The sequence below is a fragment of the Microtus ochrogaster genome, chromosome 7, assembly GCF_000317375.1.
Source record: "Microtus ochrogaster isolate Prairie Vole_2 chromosome 7, MicOch1.0, whole genome shotgun sequence".
Taxonomy (NCBI): domain Eukaryota; kingdom Metazoa; phylum Chordata; class Mammalia; order Rodentia; family Cricetidae; genus Microtus; species Microtus ochrogaster.
The window spans coordinates 83,863,985-83,880,759 of record NC_022014.1 but is presented as its reverse complement, the minus strand read 5'-3'; the positions used below and the strand labels follow the sequence as shown (position 1 = coordinate 83,880,759).

The window sequence follows — 16,775 nt, the reverse complement described above, 5'->3', positions numbered from 1 at the left end:
AGCTCCTCTTCCCTTAAAACTGTGGCCGGCCAATGCCTCTGCCCAAAGAAAGCAAATTAGGAAACCAAAATCTCTCTCCTCCTAGAGCAGGAATGCAGCCCAGCGTTAAACAGTCTGCCTAGCATGCCACGAGGGTCAAGACGAAGTCAGACCAAAGCAAACGCAAATGTCATGCCCAGGCCTCCGACATTTCTGTTACATGGCTCTGTGAGTGCCTCTCACAGGCATGCATGTGCGTGTGTGTGTGTGTGTGTGTGTTTGTGTGTGTGTGTGCGCGTGAAGTTTCTCATTTCCTCTCCAAGCCCTACCAAGCAGCCGGCTGGCATATTTGGAGTGAGGCATCCTACCTGGGGAGGAATGAGTCATGCCACTCTGGCTAGGCCAGCGACTCCTAGCTCCACCTCTGCCCCGCCTGCCAGCCCAGCCTTAAATAAGGGAGCCCATCTCTTGCTGCAGGAGGACACTGGGGTCAGCAGCATGCAGCTGAATTTCAGTGGTTTGCGGGCCCTGGTGACAGGGGCAGGGAAAGGTGAGTGGGAGCGGGTTGGGGAGGGGAAAGGGTCAGCCTCAACACAGAATAGTGGCCCAAGGTGATCTTGTCACAGCTCAGCCCTCCAGAATCTGACTGACCTGTTTATGTCACCTGTCTGGAGACCCACCCAGACAGAGTGACAATACTCATGATGGCTGCAGGATCCTAGATCCAGACTGGGCAGATGTGCACCAGCCTCCGCCAGACATCAGGAACCAGCTGGCCTCTGGGGTCTTTACTTCCACCTGTGAGCCTGACCCTGGCCATGGCCAGGCCTAATGGGCCCTCATCCCAACATAATCCCTCTTTCCAGGGATTGGGCGTGACACCGTGAAGGCCCTGCATGCCTCGGGAGCCAAAGTGGTGGCTGTGACACGCACCAGTGCAGACCTGGTCAGCCTCGCCAAAGAGGTGAGCATACAGCCCTGCCTCGCCTGGGCCTGCTCCCCACCCTCAGGGATACATCAGAAGCTGACAGGGACAATGCCTCAGTCACCAAACTGTGTCTCCCACAGTGTCCGGGCATAGAGCCCGTGTGTGTGGACCTGGGTGACTGGGAGGCCACGGAGAAGGCGCTGGGCGGTATTGGCCCCGTGGACCTGCTAGTGAACAATGCAGCCGTAGCTCTGATGCAGCCTTTCCTGGAGGTTACCAAGGAAGTCTTTGACAGGTGGGCACTCGGGGAGCGTAGGAAGGCTGGGGAGAATTGGGAAGTCGGGTGGTGCGGGAAGACATTGTTCCTCTCCTGCCAGGTCCTTCAAGGTGAATCTTCGCTCTGTGTTGCAGGTGTCCCAGGTGAGATGGTAGGAGTTCTGTGGCCTTGAGATGAGCACCTGGGGAGGGTGGGGCAGGGCAAGGCAGGGTGAGCTACCCCCAACCTTTTCTTCCAGATTGTAGCCAGGGACATGATTAGCCGTGGAGTGCCAGGGTCCATCGTCAACGTCTCCAGCATGGTGGCCTATGTCACCTATCCTAATTTGACCACCTACAGTGAGTGCACCCTCCAAAAATTGCAGGGGTCTCTAGGTTTTTGGTGGGCATCACAGAAAGAGTGATTAAAGGGTCCTTAGCTCTCCCTACCCACCACCCCTGACAGGTTCCACCAAGGGAGCAATGACCATGCTGACCAAAGCCATGGCCATGGAGCTGGGGCCACACAAGGTAGGCACAGGAGCCTGGGTGTAGTCAGATGATGGGCACCTGGGGCAGGGCTGGGGGTTGAGGGTGAGGATGGGGTGGGGCTCGCAGACTACACACCGCTCTGAACAGCGGGATCAGTGCTCAGCTGCGCAGAGTGAAACAATCTTATCAGGCTTGTGCTGGGCAAGTCCTGAGAGTGTGGATAGGGCTAGCTCATTGGCTGTGCCACCAACTGTGGCTTCTTGCCCCAGATCCGGGTAAACTCTGTAAACCCCACCGTGGTGCTGACTGATATGGGCAAGAAAGTCTCTGAAAACCCTGATTATGCCAAGAAGTTCAAGGAGCGCCACCCGCTGAGGAAGTTTGCAGGTCAGCTGGGGGCGTGGGTGAGGGAACCCAGGTCTGGCTCCCAGCAAGCAGGCGAGCAAGCAGAAGCCCTGACTGCTCTGTTCTCCTGCAGAGGTGGAGGACGTCGTCAACAGCATCCTCTTCCTGCTCAGCGACAGCAGCGCCTCGACCAGTGGCTCTGGCATCCTGGTGGACGCGGGGTACCTGGCCTCCTAGACTGCCCAGATGTGGTGCGCCTCAGAGTGGCCTCCCTGGCCCACCCTCCAGCCAAAGCTTCTACTTATCCCATGACCCGGTCCTTGACGCAGCTCCCAGCTCCCGGTCTTACTGTCTAATCCCCTAACCGCTCCACACTCTGGACTTTGGGATCCTTGTTATTCTTGTCCACTTTGCTGGTCTCCTTTTCCTAAATAAATGGGCCGCCGTGTCCCCAACCCATTGCACAGAACTCTGCTGCAAGGCTGGATGCCCGATCAGGTTCTGATACGGCCGTTTCGCCTCAAAGCCTACTATCTTCCAAAATCTATTGTGCTCTATGACCAGTGTGGCCAAGGGGTGGCTATTCTGAAAGAAGGCATCTGTGTTGTTGTACCCCTTCCCTTGGGACCCTCACCTTTCCATTACTGGGTCTGGTGACTCATGGTGTTCTGACCCCAACCCAGCAACCAGGGGAAGAGAGGGGAGAGAAGGGAAGGGGAGATATCCTAAACCAAGTCACTCCTAAACCTGTGGACTCTGCAGAAGGAGAGGAGCCGTTGGAAGGGATTGGAATCTTTCCGTCTTCACCGGAACCCACTTCCCTGGCCTGGTCCATACACAAGAACATGGTAGCAAGGCTGTCCAAACGGAAGCTCTCACACAGTTAGCTAGCTGGTTTATCACCCTGGCCAGAACCAGCAGGCACTAGAGTCCTGCAACTCAGGTGTCCTCAGAGTAGCTTCAGGGGCCCTGACAGGTTCTCTGTGCTTGCTTGCTTTGGCATCTGGTAGGTTGTCGGGCTTGAAGTGGCTGACCATTTGGACTGACACAGAGTCCAACTCAGAGCAAGGGGCAGAGCAAAGGAGAATGGGATCAATGAAGACCTAAAAACACAGGACACGGGTTCTGAGAGTACCTCTCTCCAGAGCAAGGCCTGAGCAGCTCCCTGGACCACAGAACAGTTAATGAGATTTGTGCATGTCCTGGAATACTGAAGCCACTAATGAGCTCTGGGCAGCTGGGTCTTGGTGTTGGGCAGGCTGGGTGCTGTCTCTCTCTTGGTTCCCAGCAGGGCAGAGTTCACAGAACGGCCTTACAGTGGTGGTGAGCAGGTAAAGATGGGGGAGGGGCTACCTGGCTCTCTGGCCTCCCTCCGGATGTTTTTCTTTTCTTAAAAAAGAATACTATTTTTATTTATTTATTTATTTTAGAATACTATCATTTTATGTGTATGGGTTTGGCCTGAATGAAAGTCTGTGCACCATGTGCACACTCACAGAGGCCAGACGACGGCATGGGTTCCTCTGAAACAGAAGATTGTGAGCAGCCATGCAGGTGCTGGGCATTACACTGGAGGCCTTTGCAAGAGCATCCAGTGATCTTAGCCACTGAGCCCCGCAGCTCAGGCCACGCACGCACCTCTTTGGGCTCACGGCCCTCACCAGAGTAGGTCCTCAGAGCTCTAGTCTTCCTCACCATGACCCTAACAACAAAATATTTTCATAGGGAGACACAGTGCACACCTGGACATTCATTAATCTGTTACTGACTTGGAAAGCGATGCTTGTCTGGCCAGTTTTCATTTTTTAAAAAATTTATTTATTTATTTATTTCCCCCAAGACAGGGTTTCTCTGTAGCTTTGGAGCCTGTCCTAGAACTAGCTCTTGTAGACCAGGCTGGCCTCCCAAGTGCGACTCACTCCCAGGCCTGGGGAAAGAGCACATAAAACGTTTTTGGACGTGCCTCTCAGGTTCACGAAAATCCGTGAAACGCTTGGGGAAACTAGTATATCTGTTTCTCATGGAAATTTTCTTGGCAGTGAAAACCATGCTGACCAGAGTTCGCTAAGGCTAAGCGGATTCCAGGCTCTGTAGTTGGATCTGTCCGGGGCAGTTTGAGAAGCTGTGTCCGGTGGTTCACATAGCCCCGCCTCGGTCACGCCCATTGCAGTTCAGCCAATCAGCACGACAGAGGGAGCTATTATTTTAATATCCTCGCCCTTTTCAGGGCGCAGCCCACGCGATTGGCTCTCCTCGCCCCGCCCCCGATTCCGGAACTCCAAGTTCATCTTTCTCCAGCTCGATCTGGCTGGGCCACCATGGACCTGGGACTTGCAGGTCGGCGGGCGCTGGTCACCGGCGCGGGCAAAGGTGAGGAGGCAGGAAAGAGGTGCTGGTGGGGTCCGGCTGGTTTGAAAAGGGGGTGCCCGCACTAATCCTCGCTCGCCTCAGGCATCGGGCGCAGCACTGTGCTGGCGTTGCAGGCGGCTGGTGCGCATGTTGTGGCCGTGAGCCGGACACGAGCGGACCTTGACAGCCTGGTTAGCGAGGTAGGCACTGTGTCCGGAGGTGAGGAGACCGTCTCCGAGTGAGACGCTGCCCCTCTTGACGCCCTTCACCCACACAGCGTGTTTCACTGCAGGCCCGGCTTGCTCCCTGAGCCTGGCGCTGGGTGTTGTGCTGGGAGCCCTCTGCACTCTTAGATCCGAGACCTGCGCAAACGGTCGGGGGTCCATCTAGATATCCTGGCTCCCCGAGTTTGGAAGAAAATGCAATGTCCGCCGAGAGAGCAGTCCTAGGTCCAAGAATGCTGGGCGGAGAGGAAATGAAATGCATGCCCGGAGGCGTGGCTGTGTCTCTCAGCTCTAGGTTCCGCCTCCGAATTTGCTGCTGAGGCTGGAACCCCTGACCCTTCCAAAGGAAAGCTCCCTTCCAGGCCCAGCTCTCCCAGACTAGCTAGCTACCTTTCCCCGGGAAGGAAAGGCCAGCAGCACCACCTTCTTGGGACACAGTTGCTAACGGCTTTGCTTTGCCCCAATACACACAGTGTCCTGGCGTGGAGCCTGTGTGTGTAGACCTGGCAGACTGGGAGGCCACAGAACGGGCCCTAAGCAATGTGGGACCGGTGGACCTGCTGGTGAACAACGCCGGCGTGGCTCTGCTGCAACCCTTCCTGGAGATCACTAAGGAGGCCTGTGACACGTAAGCCAACAGTGTTGTAGGGACCATCCCATGCAGCAGCAGGAGTCCTGCCCCTGACCAGGCTGCTCACTCACTCCTAGGTCCTTCAACGTGAATCTTCGGGCTGTCATCCAGGTGTCTCAGGTGAGCTGCCCTACTTGGCTGGAGTGGGAACTCTGAAGTAGGTTAGTTCTGTTTTTTTTTTTTTTTTTTTTTTTTTTTTTTTTTTTTTTTTTTTTTTTTTTTTTTTTTGGATTTTTCGAGGCAGGGTTTCTCCGTAGCTTTTGATTCCTGTCCTGGAACTAGCTCTTGTAGACCAGGCTGGCCTCGAACTCACAGAGATCCACCTGTCTCTGCTTCCCTAGTGCTGGGATTAAAGGCATGTGCCACCACCACCCGGCATTAGTTCTGTTTTATAACCCTCAAAATTTCAGATTGTGGCCAAGGGCATGATAGCTCGGGGAGTCCCAGGAGCCATCGTGAACGTCTCCAGCCAGGCCTCCCAGCGGGCGCTGACCAACCATAGTGTCTACTGTGAGTAACTCCAGCTGTGTCGGATTCTACATGCCCCCCCCCACTCCCGGGCCAGCTCTTGGCCTCTACAGCTACCCTCCCTCACAGGTTCCACCAAGGGTGCCCTGGACATGCTGACCAAGATGATGGCCCTGGAGCTTGGACCCCACAAGGTGCGCTGGCCCGGGGCAACTCCTCCAGTCGGTCCTTAAGCCCAGGGTACCCTCACATGTTATTTATAACTCGCTGGCCTCTTCGCAGATCCGTGTGAACGCGGTCAATCCCACGGTAGTGATGACACCCATGGGCCGGACCAACTGGAGTGACCCCCACAAGGCCAAAGTTATGCTGGATCGCATCCCACTTGGCAAGTTCGCTGGTAAGCGAGGCTGGAGTCCATACTGGAACTGTACCAGCAGGCCTAGGGCTTGCCTGGGCCTGGGGATCGGCTGGGGCTGCAGGATGAGGCAACCTTTCCTCCATCTTTGCTCTTGACCTCATCCTGCCTACAGAAGTGGAGGACGTGGTGGACACCATTCTCTTCCTGCTGAGCAACCGAAGTGGCATGACCACGGGTTGCGCTTTGCCGGTGGACGGCGGCTTCCTGGCCACCTGAGCCCCCCTTCACCATTACTCCGCTCAGCCCTATGCTCAGAACACTGTGCCCTCCGTCCCACCAATAAACGTCTCTGTCCAGCCTGTGTGCTCAGGCAGGCAGAGATCTGCATGCCGTCTGTGATCCAAAGCAGGTAGAGCCTGGTTCCTGCTCACTTTCAGGCCTGGCCAGCTCCCTAGCAGGGAGTGGAAGGTAGGACCTTTAAGAGGCTGGATCCTCAAGAGTTTGGTCAGTTTGCCTCAAGATAGCCTGTCCAGAGGTTTCTGGAGTGGAGCTGTGGATTGTTGGTAAGAACTGAACAAACCAAACAAACAGCTCTGTATGGTTCTGACGGGAATGCTAACAGACCTTAATTTCCAGCCAGTGAGTGGTACACCCACCAAAAGACAGGGGGCAGACATATAACCAATGAGCTGAACGACTTTTGTTGTTTTCTAAAACTTGAACATTCCTATGACTTTTTATGTTATTTACAACATAATGAGAGGGTCCTGGTTTATTTAATTTGCAGTGTCTCCCTTTCTGGGCCACTGATAAACCAAGCCCTAGTCCATGAGGTTTGCCACATTCCATGGTGTGGAACTTGAATTACAGCTGACGTCAAGCTGTCCACTTGATATCATTTGGGGGGACGTGGAGGTGAAGAGGTCCACAGTAGCACCCCATTACATACAATAACATGAGGCCCAAAGGGTGGCAACATGTATTAAGTAATTAGGAAATGAGGAATTTGCTAACTTTGTTCTCAGCACAGCTAATTGTAAGTTTATGTGATTTAATTATTAATAAGGGCTGTTTAACAACTGGCTGGCAAACTTCCTGAAGAAAAAAAAAAAGAGCAACCAACCCTCTGAGTCAGCATGAATGGATTGCATGCCTCCTTGCGAGGAGAGCGCATCCCTGCAGGGCATCCTCTGGTCTCAAGTCTGCTCCAGGGAAATGTCTTCAGCTTCTGGGATAAAGTCCGAGTTCCGGACCACAACTCTTGGGCCTCATGGGCTGCCCTCCCTCCAATTCAGCAACCTGTGAGCATCTCATAGCGGTCAGAGATGGGCCTGCTAGACTCACAGAGGCCAGGCTCCATCCTTTTCATAGACGGTTTCCCTCAGCTCTGAGAGAGATGCCGAAGCCTGTCCCCTAGGGTCCCACCAGGCCCAGGTTTGCACACAGAGGACATCTGTACACGGCTAAGTGTGCCCACCCCTGCGTTGACCTGTGTGGTATCTTTCCCCTCACCGAGGGTGTGTAAACCCCAGAGCTTCCTTTGGAAATGTAGTGCCCCTAGGAATGTTGGACTCCTCTGCCCTCAGGGAAAGGCTAGGGCAGGTACCATGGTGGAAGGCACAGCAGACGGTGAGACAGAGGAGGTGGTGAATGTTTATTGTATAAAATAAGAAGGGGCCGCCCTTTCCTGGGACGTGATGAACAAAACCCACCCCCACCCTCCCCTCCAGGGAAGCCCATCCTGGGGCTCCCCTGGACCCACCCCTGCAGCCCTGAGGGAGACCCTGCTCCCTCCTGGCCTCCCAAAGGAACCAGGGAAGACTGGTGCTATATCCCAGAAAAAGGAGGCACAGGGGACAGGACCCCATCACCCCAGCCTTGTCCCCATGCTCCCCCTCCCCACCCACACCACTTCCCACAGCAGACTTAGGGACACCGGACAGCTCAACCCGAGGGTTCCTCAGCCAAGCCAGCCAGACAGGGTTCTAGAAGACAGTGCACTTCTTGCCTGTCTTTTTCACGGGAGGCGGGCAGAGTACTGCCCGGATAGCCTCATCAAACACTGTCTTCAGACCTCTCTGGGTCAGGGCTGAGCACTCCAGGTATTTGACAGAACCTAGGAACATTGGGAGGAGGAGAGATAGCAAGAAAGGGGCCAGCAGAGGGCGTAGTGTAGATGGGGGAGCGGCACAGGCAGGGCCACCTCCAAGCAGACCCCCAATCTGTGCCCCCCACACTTACTCACCAATCTCTCGGGCCATGGCCAGGCCTTGTGGGTAGGTGATGGGCGCCAGCTTCTTGTCCCGTAGCCGTTCAATGGTGTCCTTGTCATCACGCAGGTCCAGCTTGGTACCCACCAGAAGGATGGGTGTGTGGGGGCAGTGGTGCCGCACCTCTGGGTACCACTGTGGGAACAGAGGTTCTGACCCTGTCACAGGCTTCAGAGATCCTTATGCCCCTACTCTGCCCAAAGTGGGCCCCAGCTCCTGGGGCTTTTTTTCCCCCTGACGCATGGGGTTCTTCCTGTATCACAAAGCGACTGGGAGTTTCTTGGGTTTGGCAGCAAACAAAGATACCCATCCAGGGAGGCCGGAGACTGCCCACAGCTTTTCAGTTAGCGCCAATGGCCAGTTGTGAGCTGTCCACCCTGACACCTTCAGTGTCTCTCTCAGCAGAAAAGATCACCAGCAGAGACCCTTTCTTAGCAGGGGTGTGCTTTCTGCTAGGACCCCTTGGCCCACCCTACCTTGGCACGGACGTTCTCAAAGGAGGCCGGGCTCACCAGGGAGAAGCAGATCAGAAAGACATCCTTCAGAGGGAGGGACAGACAGAACTGACCAAAGGGTGTCCAAGCAGTATGTGTCTCCTCCCCATCCAGGACCCACCCAGCTCAGCCCTCTTGCCACCTACGGTTTGAGGGTAGGAGAGTGGCCGAAGCCTATCGTAGTCTTCCTGGCCAGCGGTGTCCCACAGACCCAGGTTGACCGGCTTCCCATCCACCATCACGTTGGCTGAGTAGTTGTCGAAACTGCGGAAAGGAAAGGCTAGGCTGGGCAGGGATGCTGGGCTACTGGCGCCCAGCCAGCAGGCTCGAGTTCTGAAGCCCACACAACCCAAACTCTGGCCAGCGCCTCAGCCTCACCATGGAAACCCAAAACTAGGGTCACCTGAACAAGACCTGGAGCCTAGGGGAGGTCCCGTACATGTGCCACTGGCCTCTAGTGGCCAGCTCCAGCTACCTCCCACCGCCGTGCACTCACACTGTGGGGATATACTCTCCCGGGAAGGCGTTGGTCGTGTAGCTGATCAGCAAGCAAGTCTTCCCCACGGCACTGTGGAAAGAGGTTCAGCCCACGTGGCTCCAGGGCCGAGCCTCCGCCCCTTTCCTCCCCGCAAGGGCAGCCAGCTCCCGCAGGGAAGGAGGTTAGTTTGGGTGACTGGGGTGGGGTGAGTAGGTCGTAGCCCTGCAGATCTGCAGCCACCTGGGGCTGATAGAAACCGACCAGAGCAGGCTAGCCTCCCAGGGAGCACAGCAGTGGGCGCGGCTGCAAGGGCTCACAATCCTGGATAAGGCGCGCCGCAACGCACAGGGGCGTCAGAGCTCCCAGCACCTTGGGTGGCTGGCGCGAGGGTGGAGCCACCCAGGAATCAGCGCAGGTGAGGCCCGGCCCCACCCACTGTGAGCACCGGGGTGGAGGCCGGGTAGCATCAGGTGTGCCCGGGCTAAGAGGAAGGTGGACAGCTGGCGCTTGACCCCACCCCATCGGCCCCTGGACGCACGCGGTCAGGCTATGGTGGGGGCGCGGCGGAACCGCCTAGCCAGGACCCGCGTCTGTCTGCCCCGCCCCGCCTCACCTCACCCCGTAGCCGCCGACCAGCCCCTCCGCCCCTGAGGCTCAGGACAGCGCACTCACCCATCGCCGACCACCACACACTTGATGGCCTGCATGGGCGCGGGGCCGGGCGGCGGCGGGCGCGGCCGCGAGCCGAGCTGCGGAGAAATGCCCGGCGCCGCAGCGGCCGCGGACCCGAACGCCGAGCGAGCGGCCGGAGACAGCCGAGCGCCGCCGAGTGTCGGGTGCGAAGACAGCCGAGTGTGCGCAGGCGGGGCGGGGCAAGGGGCGAGCGGCGGTGGGGGCGGAGCCCTAGCAAGTCCTTGAACCCCGAAGGCTTAGACTGAGGGTCCACACCCAGGAACGAGGATGTGGTACAACGCGGCTCAGGTTGGTGATGCCACCGAAATGGATGTGCAGGGTGGCCAAGCCCAATGCTTCCCAGGGACACAAGCCCACCCTGCAGCTGAGAAACCCTCGTGTCTACAGACCCAGTGCAGAGGTGGCCTTCCTAGTTGCCTGGTAGCAATTGGGGCAACCGAGTACCAACCCGGGAAGATTCATTCACGCGGCTGGGGCAGCGGGTGCAGGAGAAAGGAACTGGACGCGAATGTGTTACCAAGTACAAAAGTCCTGTATTTCCACCCTGCCGTGGGGGCTTCTGTTCCCTCCTACCACAGTCCTGTCCCCGTTTGTGATTCTGGGACTGGGTCATCTGAGAGCGTTTCTGCACACTTCCTCTCGCCTATGCTAGCGGTGAGCTGCGGGTGAACTCCCTTGGATGGGCAAGTGTGCCCGTGAGCACCAGTGATGGCAGAATCCCACCCTGACACTGCAGCTAAGGCTTCTGAACCCCAGGCCTGCCTTTGAGAATGGGATGCAGCATTTTTGCACTCGCTCCGGGCCTCCCGGCCTCCCTTCACTTCGGGGGACTCAGGGCTCTCAGGGGAGACCCTTGCACGTAAGCCAGGACAGCGTTTTGCAGGAAGCTTGCCCTCTGGGCCTCTTCATCCCGGATGCGTGCGATCTCTGCCTCTTTGAGCCGTAGCTTTTCTCGGAGAGAGGCATTCTCACTCTCTCTGTCCAGCAGCGCCTCCCGGTGTTCACTCCCGACCGCTGCAAGCGAGAGGCTCAGTAAGGAGGGGGTGGGTGCCTTGCAGGGTGTCCCCACGCCTTTAACCCCAGCAGAGGTGGGCAGATCTCTGAGTTGGAGGCCAGCGTGATCCACAGGAGTGAGTTTGGGGACAGCCAGGGTTACACAGAGAAACCCTGTCTGGGGGGGGGGTGCAGAAAGGAAGGGGTGCATCTCGAGGGGAGACCCCCACCCCACCCCAGGGCCAAGCTCAGCTGTCAGGTGGATATGTGATAACCTTTCAGCTGCCGTTCCAGGGCGGCCACTTTCTCCCTTAGCGCCTCCTGGGCCACCAGGTCAGCCTGCAGACGGCCCATCTGCTCCTGCAGCTCCACTCTGACCCTGGTCACCTCAGCCGCTTTCTCTTGCTCCTTGTTGCTCAGCTCCTGGGATGGGGTTGGGGAAGGTGAGCCTACAGCCCGGAGACGAACCCCTGGAGTCTGTGCTCCCCGAGTCCATGCTACCTGTTGCAGCTCTTCCAGGCGCCGCTGCTGCCCCTCCATTTGCAGGTTCAGCTGGCTGGCCCGTGCCTGGGACTCAGCTACCATCTGCTTCTGCTGCAGGCAGGTACCCTGAGCCTCGTCCCTTGCCTGTGCCAGGAGCCGAATCTTCTCCTCCAGATGAGCGAGGCGGTGTTGCTGTGGGCAGGGGATATGGTTGCTGCCCATGAATCAGGGCTCCCAGTCTGAGCTCAAAGGCGGAGGGACACACAGTCTGTGTGGGGCTAACCTCCACCCCTCTGCAAGGACCGAAGAGAGGACTTCATGGCGTCACACAAGTTATCAGCCACTACACTTGTCCTGCATCCAGTAGCATCTCTTGCTGGGCATCTCAAGCCAGCGCTATCATCTCTAGCCTTCCTCTTACCCAGGCAGTACGGGCAGCACCACAGTCCTGCTGGCTGCTGGGATCTCTTGAGCTCTAGTCCTGGGCCCACAGCCCCCTTGGCCACTTCAACCCAGACTCCTTTGCAAGGTGCCACCACTGGTCCCTACATACTTGTGACTGAAGCTCACCTCCTCCAAGCGGGCTTGGTTCCTGGCTTTGATGAGCTCCTCCTCGGCTTGGCCACGCTCAGTGAGCACCGCTGCCTTCGAGCGGCTCAGCTCCTGCGTGGCGGATAGACAACACTAGCCCGTCTTGAAAATGCGCTGCCCCCTTGACCCAGGGCTCCTTCCAGGCCACTGGGCAACCAGGCTGGGAGAACTTCTCCATAAATAGCCTCAGAACCACACAGCCATTCCTTGCTCACTGAGCAGGGCTTTTACTGCCAAAGAGGGTAAAATGTCATTTCTAGTCTCTGACCTTTCGGGGATGGATGGGTCCCTACAGTGAGACCTATCGAGGCTGAGACTTAGGGGTGCCCCAGGGTCCTGAGACCATGACTGTCACCCCGCAATCCACCCAGGGCTCATGTGGCCTCACCTCTTCGAGGGACAGCCGCATCGCCTCTAGTCTCTGTATCCTCTCCTGCATGGCCCTCTCGCTCTCCTCCAGATGACGGGTCATGTGATTCACCTGTCCAACCGCGGGAGGTAAGAGGCCAGCAAACTCAGGCTCCCCTAGCCCTCACCCCATAGGATCCCTGCCCTGAAGAGCAGGTATCGTTTTGCTAAGGCCTGACTTGAATGTCCTGGGGGGCACCAAGGACAGAGGCTCTGCTCTGGAGGAGGACATCCAGCAAGGAAGCCCACAGTGGCCTGAACTATGGATACTGTTGCCTGCAACTCAGGGTTCATCAGCCAGGGGCGAGCATTGGGAATGCTGCAGCACACAGGGCTGGTCTGCAAGCCCCAAGTAGAGACAACGGAGCCAGGGGAATCCATAAGACAGCACCTCCTTCGAGTGCAGCTTCTCCAAGTCTTCAATATTCTGTTTGGCTCTCCGCTTCTCCGCATCCAAGCGCTCTGGAGGCCCCATGGGAAAGAGTGTGACGAGTCTTCCCGGGGTGGGGATGGGGGGCTTTGTCCCTGGAGCCCCCTGTGCCCTTAGTGCCTACCTTCAGCCTGAATAGCACGGATCTTCAGCTCAGCTGATGTGTTAGTCAGCTCCTGCCTGGTCAGGAACAGTTGTTCCTGCTGAGACTTCACCTTCCGCTCCAGCTCATCCACCTGGGAAGCAGGCAACACTAGAGGAAGCGTCTCCCAGCCCCGTGACACTACCCTAGGCTCTTTGGGTGGCTGGCGCTATCCCCCTTTGGCCACACCTTCTCAAACCCACACCCCCTCATACCTGGCTTCTAAGCAGCAGGTTCTTCTCATTGGCGGCAGACAGGTCTCTGAGGAGCTTAGATTCCCGATCTGCAGCTTCCTGAGTGAGAGGGGCAAGGTGACAGACGCTTCCAGTTGGGCTGTTGCCAGGTACTTCCGTCCGCCTACCAGTCCACACAGCCCAGCTCCTACCTGCTGCTCCAGCTTCCGCTCCTTCTCCTGTCTCTGCGACAGGCTCTGTCGTTCCTGTTCCGCTGTGGTCAGCAGTTCCCCCAGGTCCTGGGCCTTCTGCTCTGACAGAGCCAGCGCAGCCTCTGTCATCTGCAGCCTACAAAGAGGAAGACGGGCCCCAGTGCAGCTCAGTCACGAATGTCACCTGCTTGACAGAGGTCTTCTGTTCCCACTCAAACCCCAGGAAGCATCCGTCCCCTCCTCTCCCTTCTTGGCACGGTGATAAGTCTTGAAGGTGTCTGAGGGTTCCTCTCCTTACTTGGCTTTGAGGGCATTGATGATGGATTGTCTCTCGTTGAGGGCTTCCTGAAGCTGCCCAATTCGTGCTGCTGATGCCCTGAGGGCAGAGTGGTGGCGCTGGGAAAGCCAAACCCCAGAGCCCCTGGCTTTTTTCCCAGCCTTGGCAGCAGCTCTTGATCTATGCACAGTTATGTCTGTAGCATCCCCGAGTGCACCAGGCCGGAGCCAAGCACCCCACAGCTGCCACTAACTGCCATCCCCCTTGCTTGGATGGGAGCAATGACCTTGTTTTCAGCCTTGTAACAGGCAGGGCTCAGGTGAGGTCCTGCTCCAGTCAGAAGGCAGGCACTGAGTCGCAGGTACCCCCAGCTCACTCACCTGCTGTTCCTGGCCATCTCTTCTCGTTGCTTATCGATCGTCTCCATCAGATCCAGAAACTGGAGGCAGAGTCAGTCAAGACAGCATTAGAAGCATAACCTACGCCAGTCAGGGACAGAAGTGCAGGCTCCCATCCACAGAGTCAGGCTGCAAAGGACTCAGTTCACTGTCTCACTCAAAACAAGGGTGGGCTGACTGACCGAGGGAGGCCTGGAGGCTAGAACTCCCTGCCTGCTCGCTGCTCTGTGGTGAAGTTGGCACACAGGAAGCGGGGCCAGAAGGCCACCTTAGCCCTGGGATGCCTTGGCTCAGAGGCCTGGAGCAAAGGAGAGGGCAAGAGTGTGCCGCCAGGCTGGGCAGAGCCCAGGGCTAGTGAGGGCCTTCTGCTCACCTGCTTGGACTTCTCTTCCTGGAGGTGTTGAACCTCCTTGCTAAGGATGTTGGTGCGGGCTTTGTTTTCCCGAAAGGCAGTGAGCCGGTCCTGGTTGTGGTCCATGGCTTGCTCTGTCAGAAAGAGCCACGTTATCCACCGGGTTCGACATTAGAGGCAATGACCAACTCAGTCCTGTGCTGCCTGTGTCACCCTAGAGAAGACAACATCTCCACAACCAACCAGACAGCCCCATTCAGGGCACCTGGGTTAAGCGTTTCAGTTGAGGACAGGACTGGGTGATGCGGGACCTTGGGACAGGAGGTCTTTTGTACAAATGGGGAAGAAAAAGGTGGGCACTGCCTAGAGCATCTGGCTTCCCCATCGGAGGTCAAGGGGTGTATGACTTTAAGGGACAGATACTATCTTCTCACAAGACTGACAGCATTATAAGCCCGATGTGGTACTGTATGCCAGTGATCCCTAAACTTAGGCACCCGAGGAAGGGGGATTTTGAGGTCAAAGCCAGCCTGGGCTACATAGCAAGACTGTCTTTGACACACACAAGAAGATCAAACATAAAACAATTATAAGGACTATGGCCACACAGATACAGGGCTGGGAATAAGAAGACATTGGAGAAGACAGAAGGGTCAGGCACAAGCAGCAGGGAATACGGCAAAGTCTGGGACCCACGACTCCAGTCCTGAAAGCTCAGACGTTGGTGGGCACTACCACGTGGTAAACTGCGGAGCCTGAGGCCAAGATATCACCTGTAAGGACTCGGGGTTCCTAGGCGTCCCCACTCAGGTCCAGTCTACATACAGCACAGACACAAACTCAGGAGAAGCTGGGGGAAGCTACAAGGAAGCCTCCCTATGTGGGGCTCAGGCCACCTGATGGCTGTCAGAGCAAGGCTTTAAGCCACAGGGCTTTAGCTTCTTGCTTATGAAACCGGCACCCCTCACCACATAGGTGCTAGGATGTGTGAGCAGAGAGAAGCCTGCTGTAAGCACCAAGCAAGCTGTCTGTCTTCAGCTGCCTTCCCCTCGACCTAGGCCAGCTACTCATACCCTGGGCCTCCATGTCATGATCCCTGAGCCACACCCTTCTGTGGTGGATGGGCTTCTGTTTGGGGCTCCATGCCTTGCTCCAGCTTGTAAGACGCTAGCAGCCCTGAGCGTCCGTACCCACAGCTCTCAGGACGTCGCCGGGGATGTTGTTCCCAGCCAGGTCCAGCCTCCACAGGGTTCTGTTGCTGGGGAGACAGTTCACCAGGGCCCGGCCCCCCAGGAGACCGATGTTATTCCAGCGCAGGTCTGGAAGGAAACCTGTTGTCACTCGGTTGGATGGGAGGTTCTGGCCCGGCCCAGGATGCTCCCTTTGTGCTTTACTGCCTGTGGCTGCCAACAGAGCCAGGAGCAGAGGGAAAGGGTAGGACTTAAGACAACCCAGCGTCTCACGGGGGTACGGCAGAATTCAGGAGACCTCACCCAGCTGCTGGAGAGTGGTGTTTCCCTTCAGGGCCAAGGCCAGTTCCTCTGCCCCCTTGTGACTGATCTGGTTGTTCCGGAGGTCCAGCTGCCGCAGGGTGCTGTTGGCTGCTAGGCCCCCACAGAAGGTGGCAAAGGCATTGTCCCACATGCCAAGGTTGTTCCACTCTAGGGTGAGACTACGGGAAAGATGGACACAGGTTCTCGGCTCAACTGAACACTTGTCCCACGGGGTCCAGGGCGTGTAGCAGGTGAGAGTTAGCCGGCTTACTATCCACCCATGGGTGAAGATCAAGTGAGCTGGTTGCAGGACTGTATCCTCTGGGGCCAACCCTGAGCCACGCAGAGAGGAAGCGGTGACGTACAGGCGAGGCCTGGATGTGGTCCTACCTCTGAATGGACTTGTTCTGTCGGAGAAGCTTTCCCAGAGCCCCGGCTCCCGCAGCTCGGAGGTTGTTGCCCTGGAAAAAGGAACACCCTAGCCAGTCATTCTCGCTACCCTGGCTCTGAATGGCACATCTGTGCCCCCACAGACTCAGGCAGAGCACAAGGCTAGGAGGCAGCTCTGGGCAAAGGCATGGCTGCCAGATCCTCGTTTCCCTGACAGTAGCAGCATCATAGCGCCCAGTGCCTTGGAGTTTGTGTGAACTCTGTTGAGACCAGGGTATGTAGATCATGCTCAAAACAACACTCTGCCTTTAAAACACGCCCAACACACGGGGTCCTCAGAGAGCAGTCCTAAGACCTTGGGTATTGGAAGCTCTTTTTTTTTTTTTTTTTTTGGTTTTTCGAGACAGGGTTTCTCTGTGGTTTTGGAGCCTGTCCTGGAACTAGCTCTTGTAGACCAGGCTGGTCT

At 57.0% G+C, this 16,775-nt stretch overlaps 4 protein-coding genes across 8 annotated transcripts in view; 2 read left to right on the top strand and 2 right to left on the bottom strand.

Annotated features, from left to right (window-relative positions):
• The first annotated feature begins 477 nt into the window (after positions 1-477).
• LOC101989082 (carbonyl reductase [NADPH] 2) lies at positions 478-2,421 on the top strand. The gene is made up of 8 exons (XM_005350896.3): positions 478-529; positions 846-943; positions 1,048-1,202; positions 1,285-1,327; positions 1,423-1,522; positions 1,629-1,693; positions 1,924-2,041; positions 2,133-2,421. The coding sequence occupies exons 1-8, from the start codon at positions 478-480 to the stop codon at positions 2,234-2,236; spliced, it is 735 nt and encodes a 244-aa protein (XP_005350953.1). The 3' UTR covers positions 2,237-2,421.
• A 1,836-nt stretch (positions 2,422-4,257) lies between these two features.
• On the top strand, positions 4,258-6,437 carry Dcxr (dicarbonyl and L-xylulose reductase). The gene is made up of 8 exons (XM_005350895.3): positions 4,258-4,369; positions 4,451-4,548; positions 5,046-5,200; positions 5,281-5,323; positions 5,614-5,713; positions 5,801-5,865; positions 5,954-6,071; positions 6,205-6,437. The coding sequence occupies exons 1-8, from the start codon at positions 4,318-4,320 to the stop codon at positions 6,306-6,308; spliced, it is 735 nt and encodes a 244-aa protein (XP_005350952.1). The 5' UTR covers positions 4,258-4,317; the 3' UTR covers positions 6,309-6,437.
• Positions 6,438-7,666: 1,229 nt separating this feature from the next.
• Positions 7,667-10,409, bottom strand: Rac3 (Rac family small GTPase 3). 3 transcript variants are annotated; one of them, XM_026780614.1, is made up of 6 exons: positions 9,947-10,091; positions 9,293-9,364; positions 8,943-9,060; positions 8,779-8,865; positions 8,278-8,437; positions 7,667-8,148 (listed from the first exon to the last, which is right to left on the bottom strand). In XM_026780614.1, the coding sequence occupies exons 1-6, from the start codon at positions 9,979-9,981 to the stop codon at positions 8,018-8,020; spliced, it is 603 nt and encodes a 200-aa protein (XP_026636415.1). In that variant the 5' UTR covers positions 9,982-10,091; the 3' UTR covers positions 7,667-8,017. The 3 variants fall into 3 exon arrangements, with proteins under 3 accessions (XP_026636415.1, XP_005350950.1, XP_026636417.1); XM_005350893.2 differs by having other exon boundaries at positions 8,779-8,841; positions 9,947-10,074; XM_026780616.1 differs by having other exon boundaries at positions 8,088-8,148; positions 8,274-8,437; positions 8,779-8,841; positions 9,947-10,409.
• A 67-nt stretch (positions 10,410-10,476) lies between these two features.
• The window catches only part of Lrrc45 (leucine rich repeat containing 45), a 7,609-nt gene continuing 1,310 nt past the window's right edge, over positions 10,477-16,775 (bottom strand). For 2 of the 3 annotated variants that reach the window (XM_005350892.2, XM_026780613.1), the window contains exons 4-18: positions 16,310-16,380; positions 15,920-16,098; positions 15,617-15,745; positions 14,448-14,560; positions 14,057-14,115; positions 13,698-13,775; positions 13,400-13,535; positions 13,230-13,307; positions 12,997-13,108; positions 12,834-12,904; positions 12,423-12,515; positions 12,014-12,106; positions 11,462-11,635; positions 11,236-11,383; positions 10,477-10,981 (exon numbers count right to left, since the gene is read on the bottom strand). In XM_005350892.2, coding sequence (XP_005350949.1) covers positions 10,785-10,981; positions 11,236-11,383; positions 11,462-11,635; positions 12,014-12,106; positions 12,423-12,515; positions 12,834-12,904; positions 12,997-13,108; positions 13,230-13,307; positions 13,400-13,535; positions 13,698-13,775; positions 14,057-14,115; positions 14,448-14,560; positions 15,617-15,745; positions 15,920-16,098; positions 16,310-16,380 — 1,731 coding nt within the window. In that variant the 3' untranslated portion in view covers positions 10,477-10,784. Of the gene's footprint in view, positions 10,982-11,235; positions 11,384-11,461; positions 11,636-12,013; positions 12,107-12,422; positions 12,516-12,833; positions 12,905-12,996; positions 13,109-13,229; positions 13,308-13,399; positions 13,536-13,697; positions 13,776-14,056; positions 14,116-14,447; positions 14,561-15,616; positions 15,746-15,919; positions 16,099-16,190; positions 16,388-16,775 lie in introns of those variants that run through there. The other variant, XM_013347653.2, reaches the window with a different exon arrangement.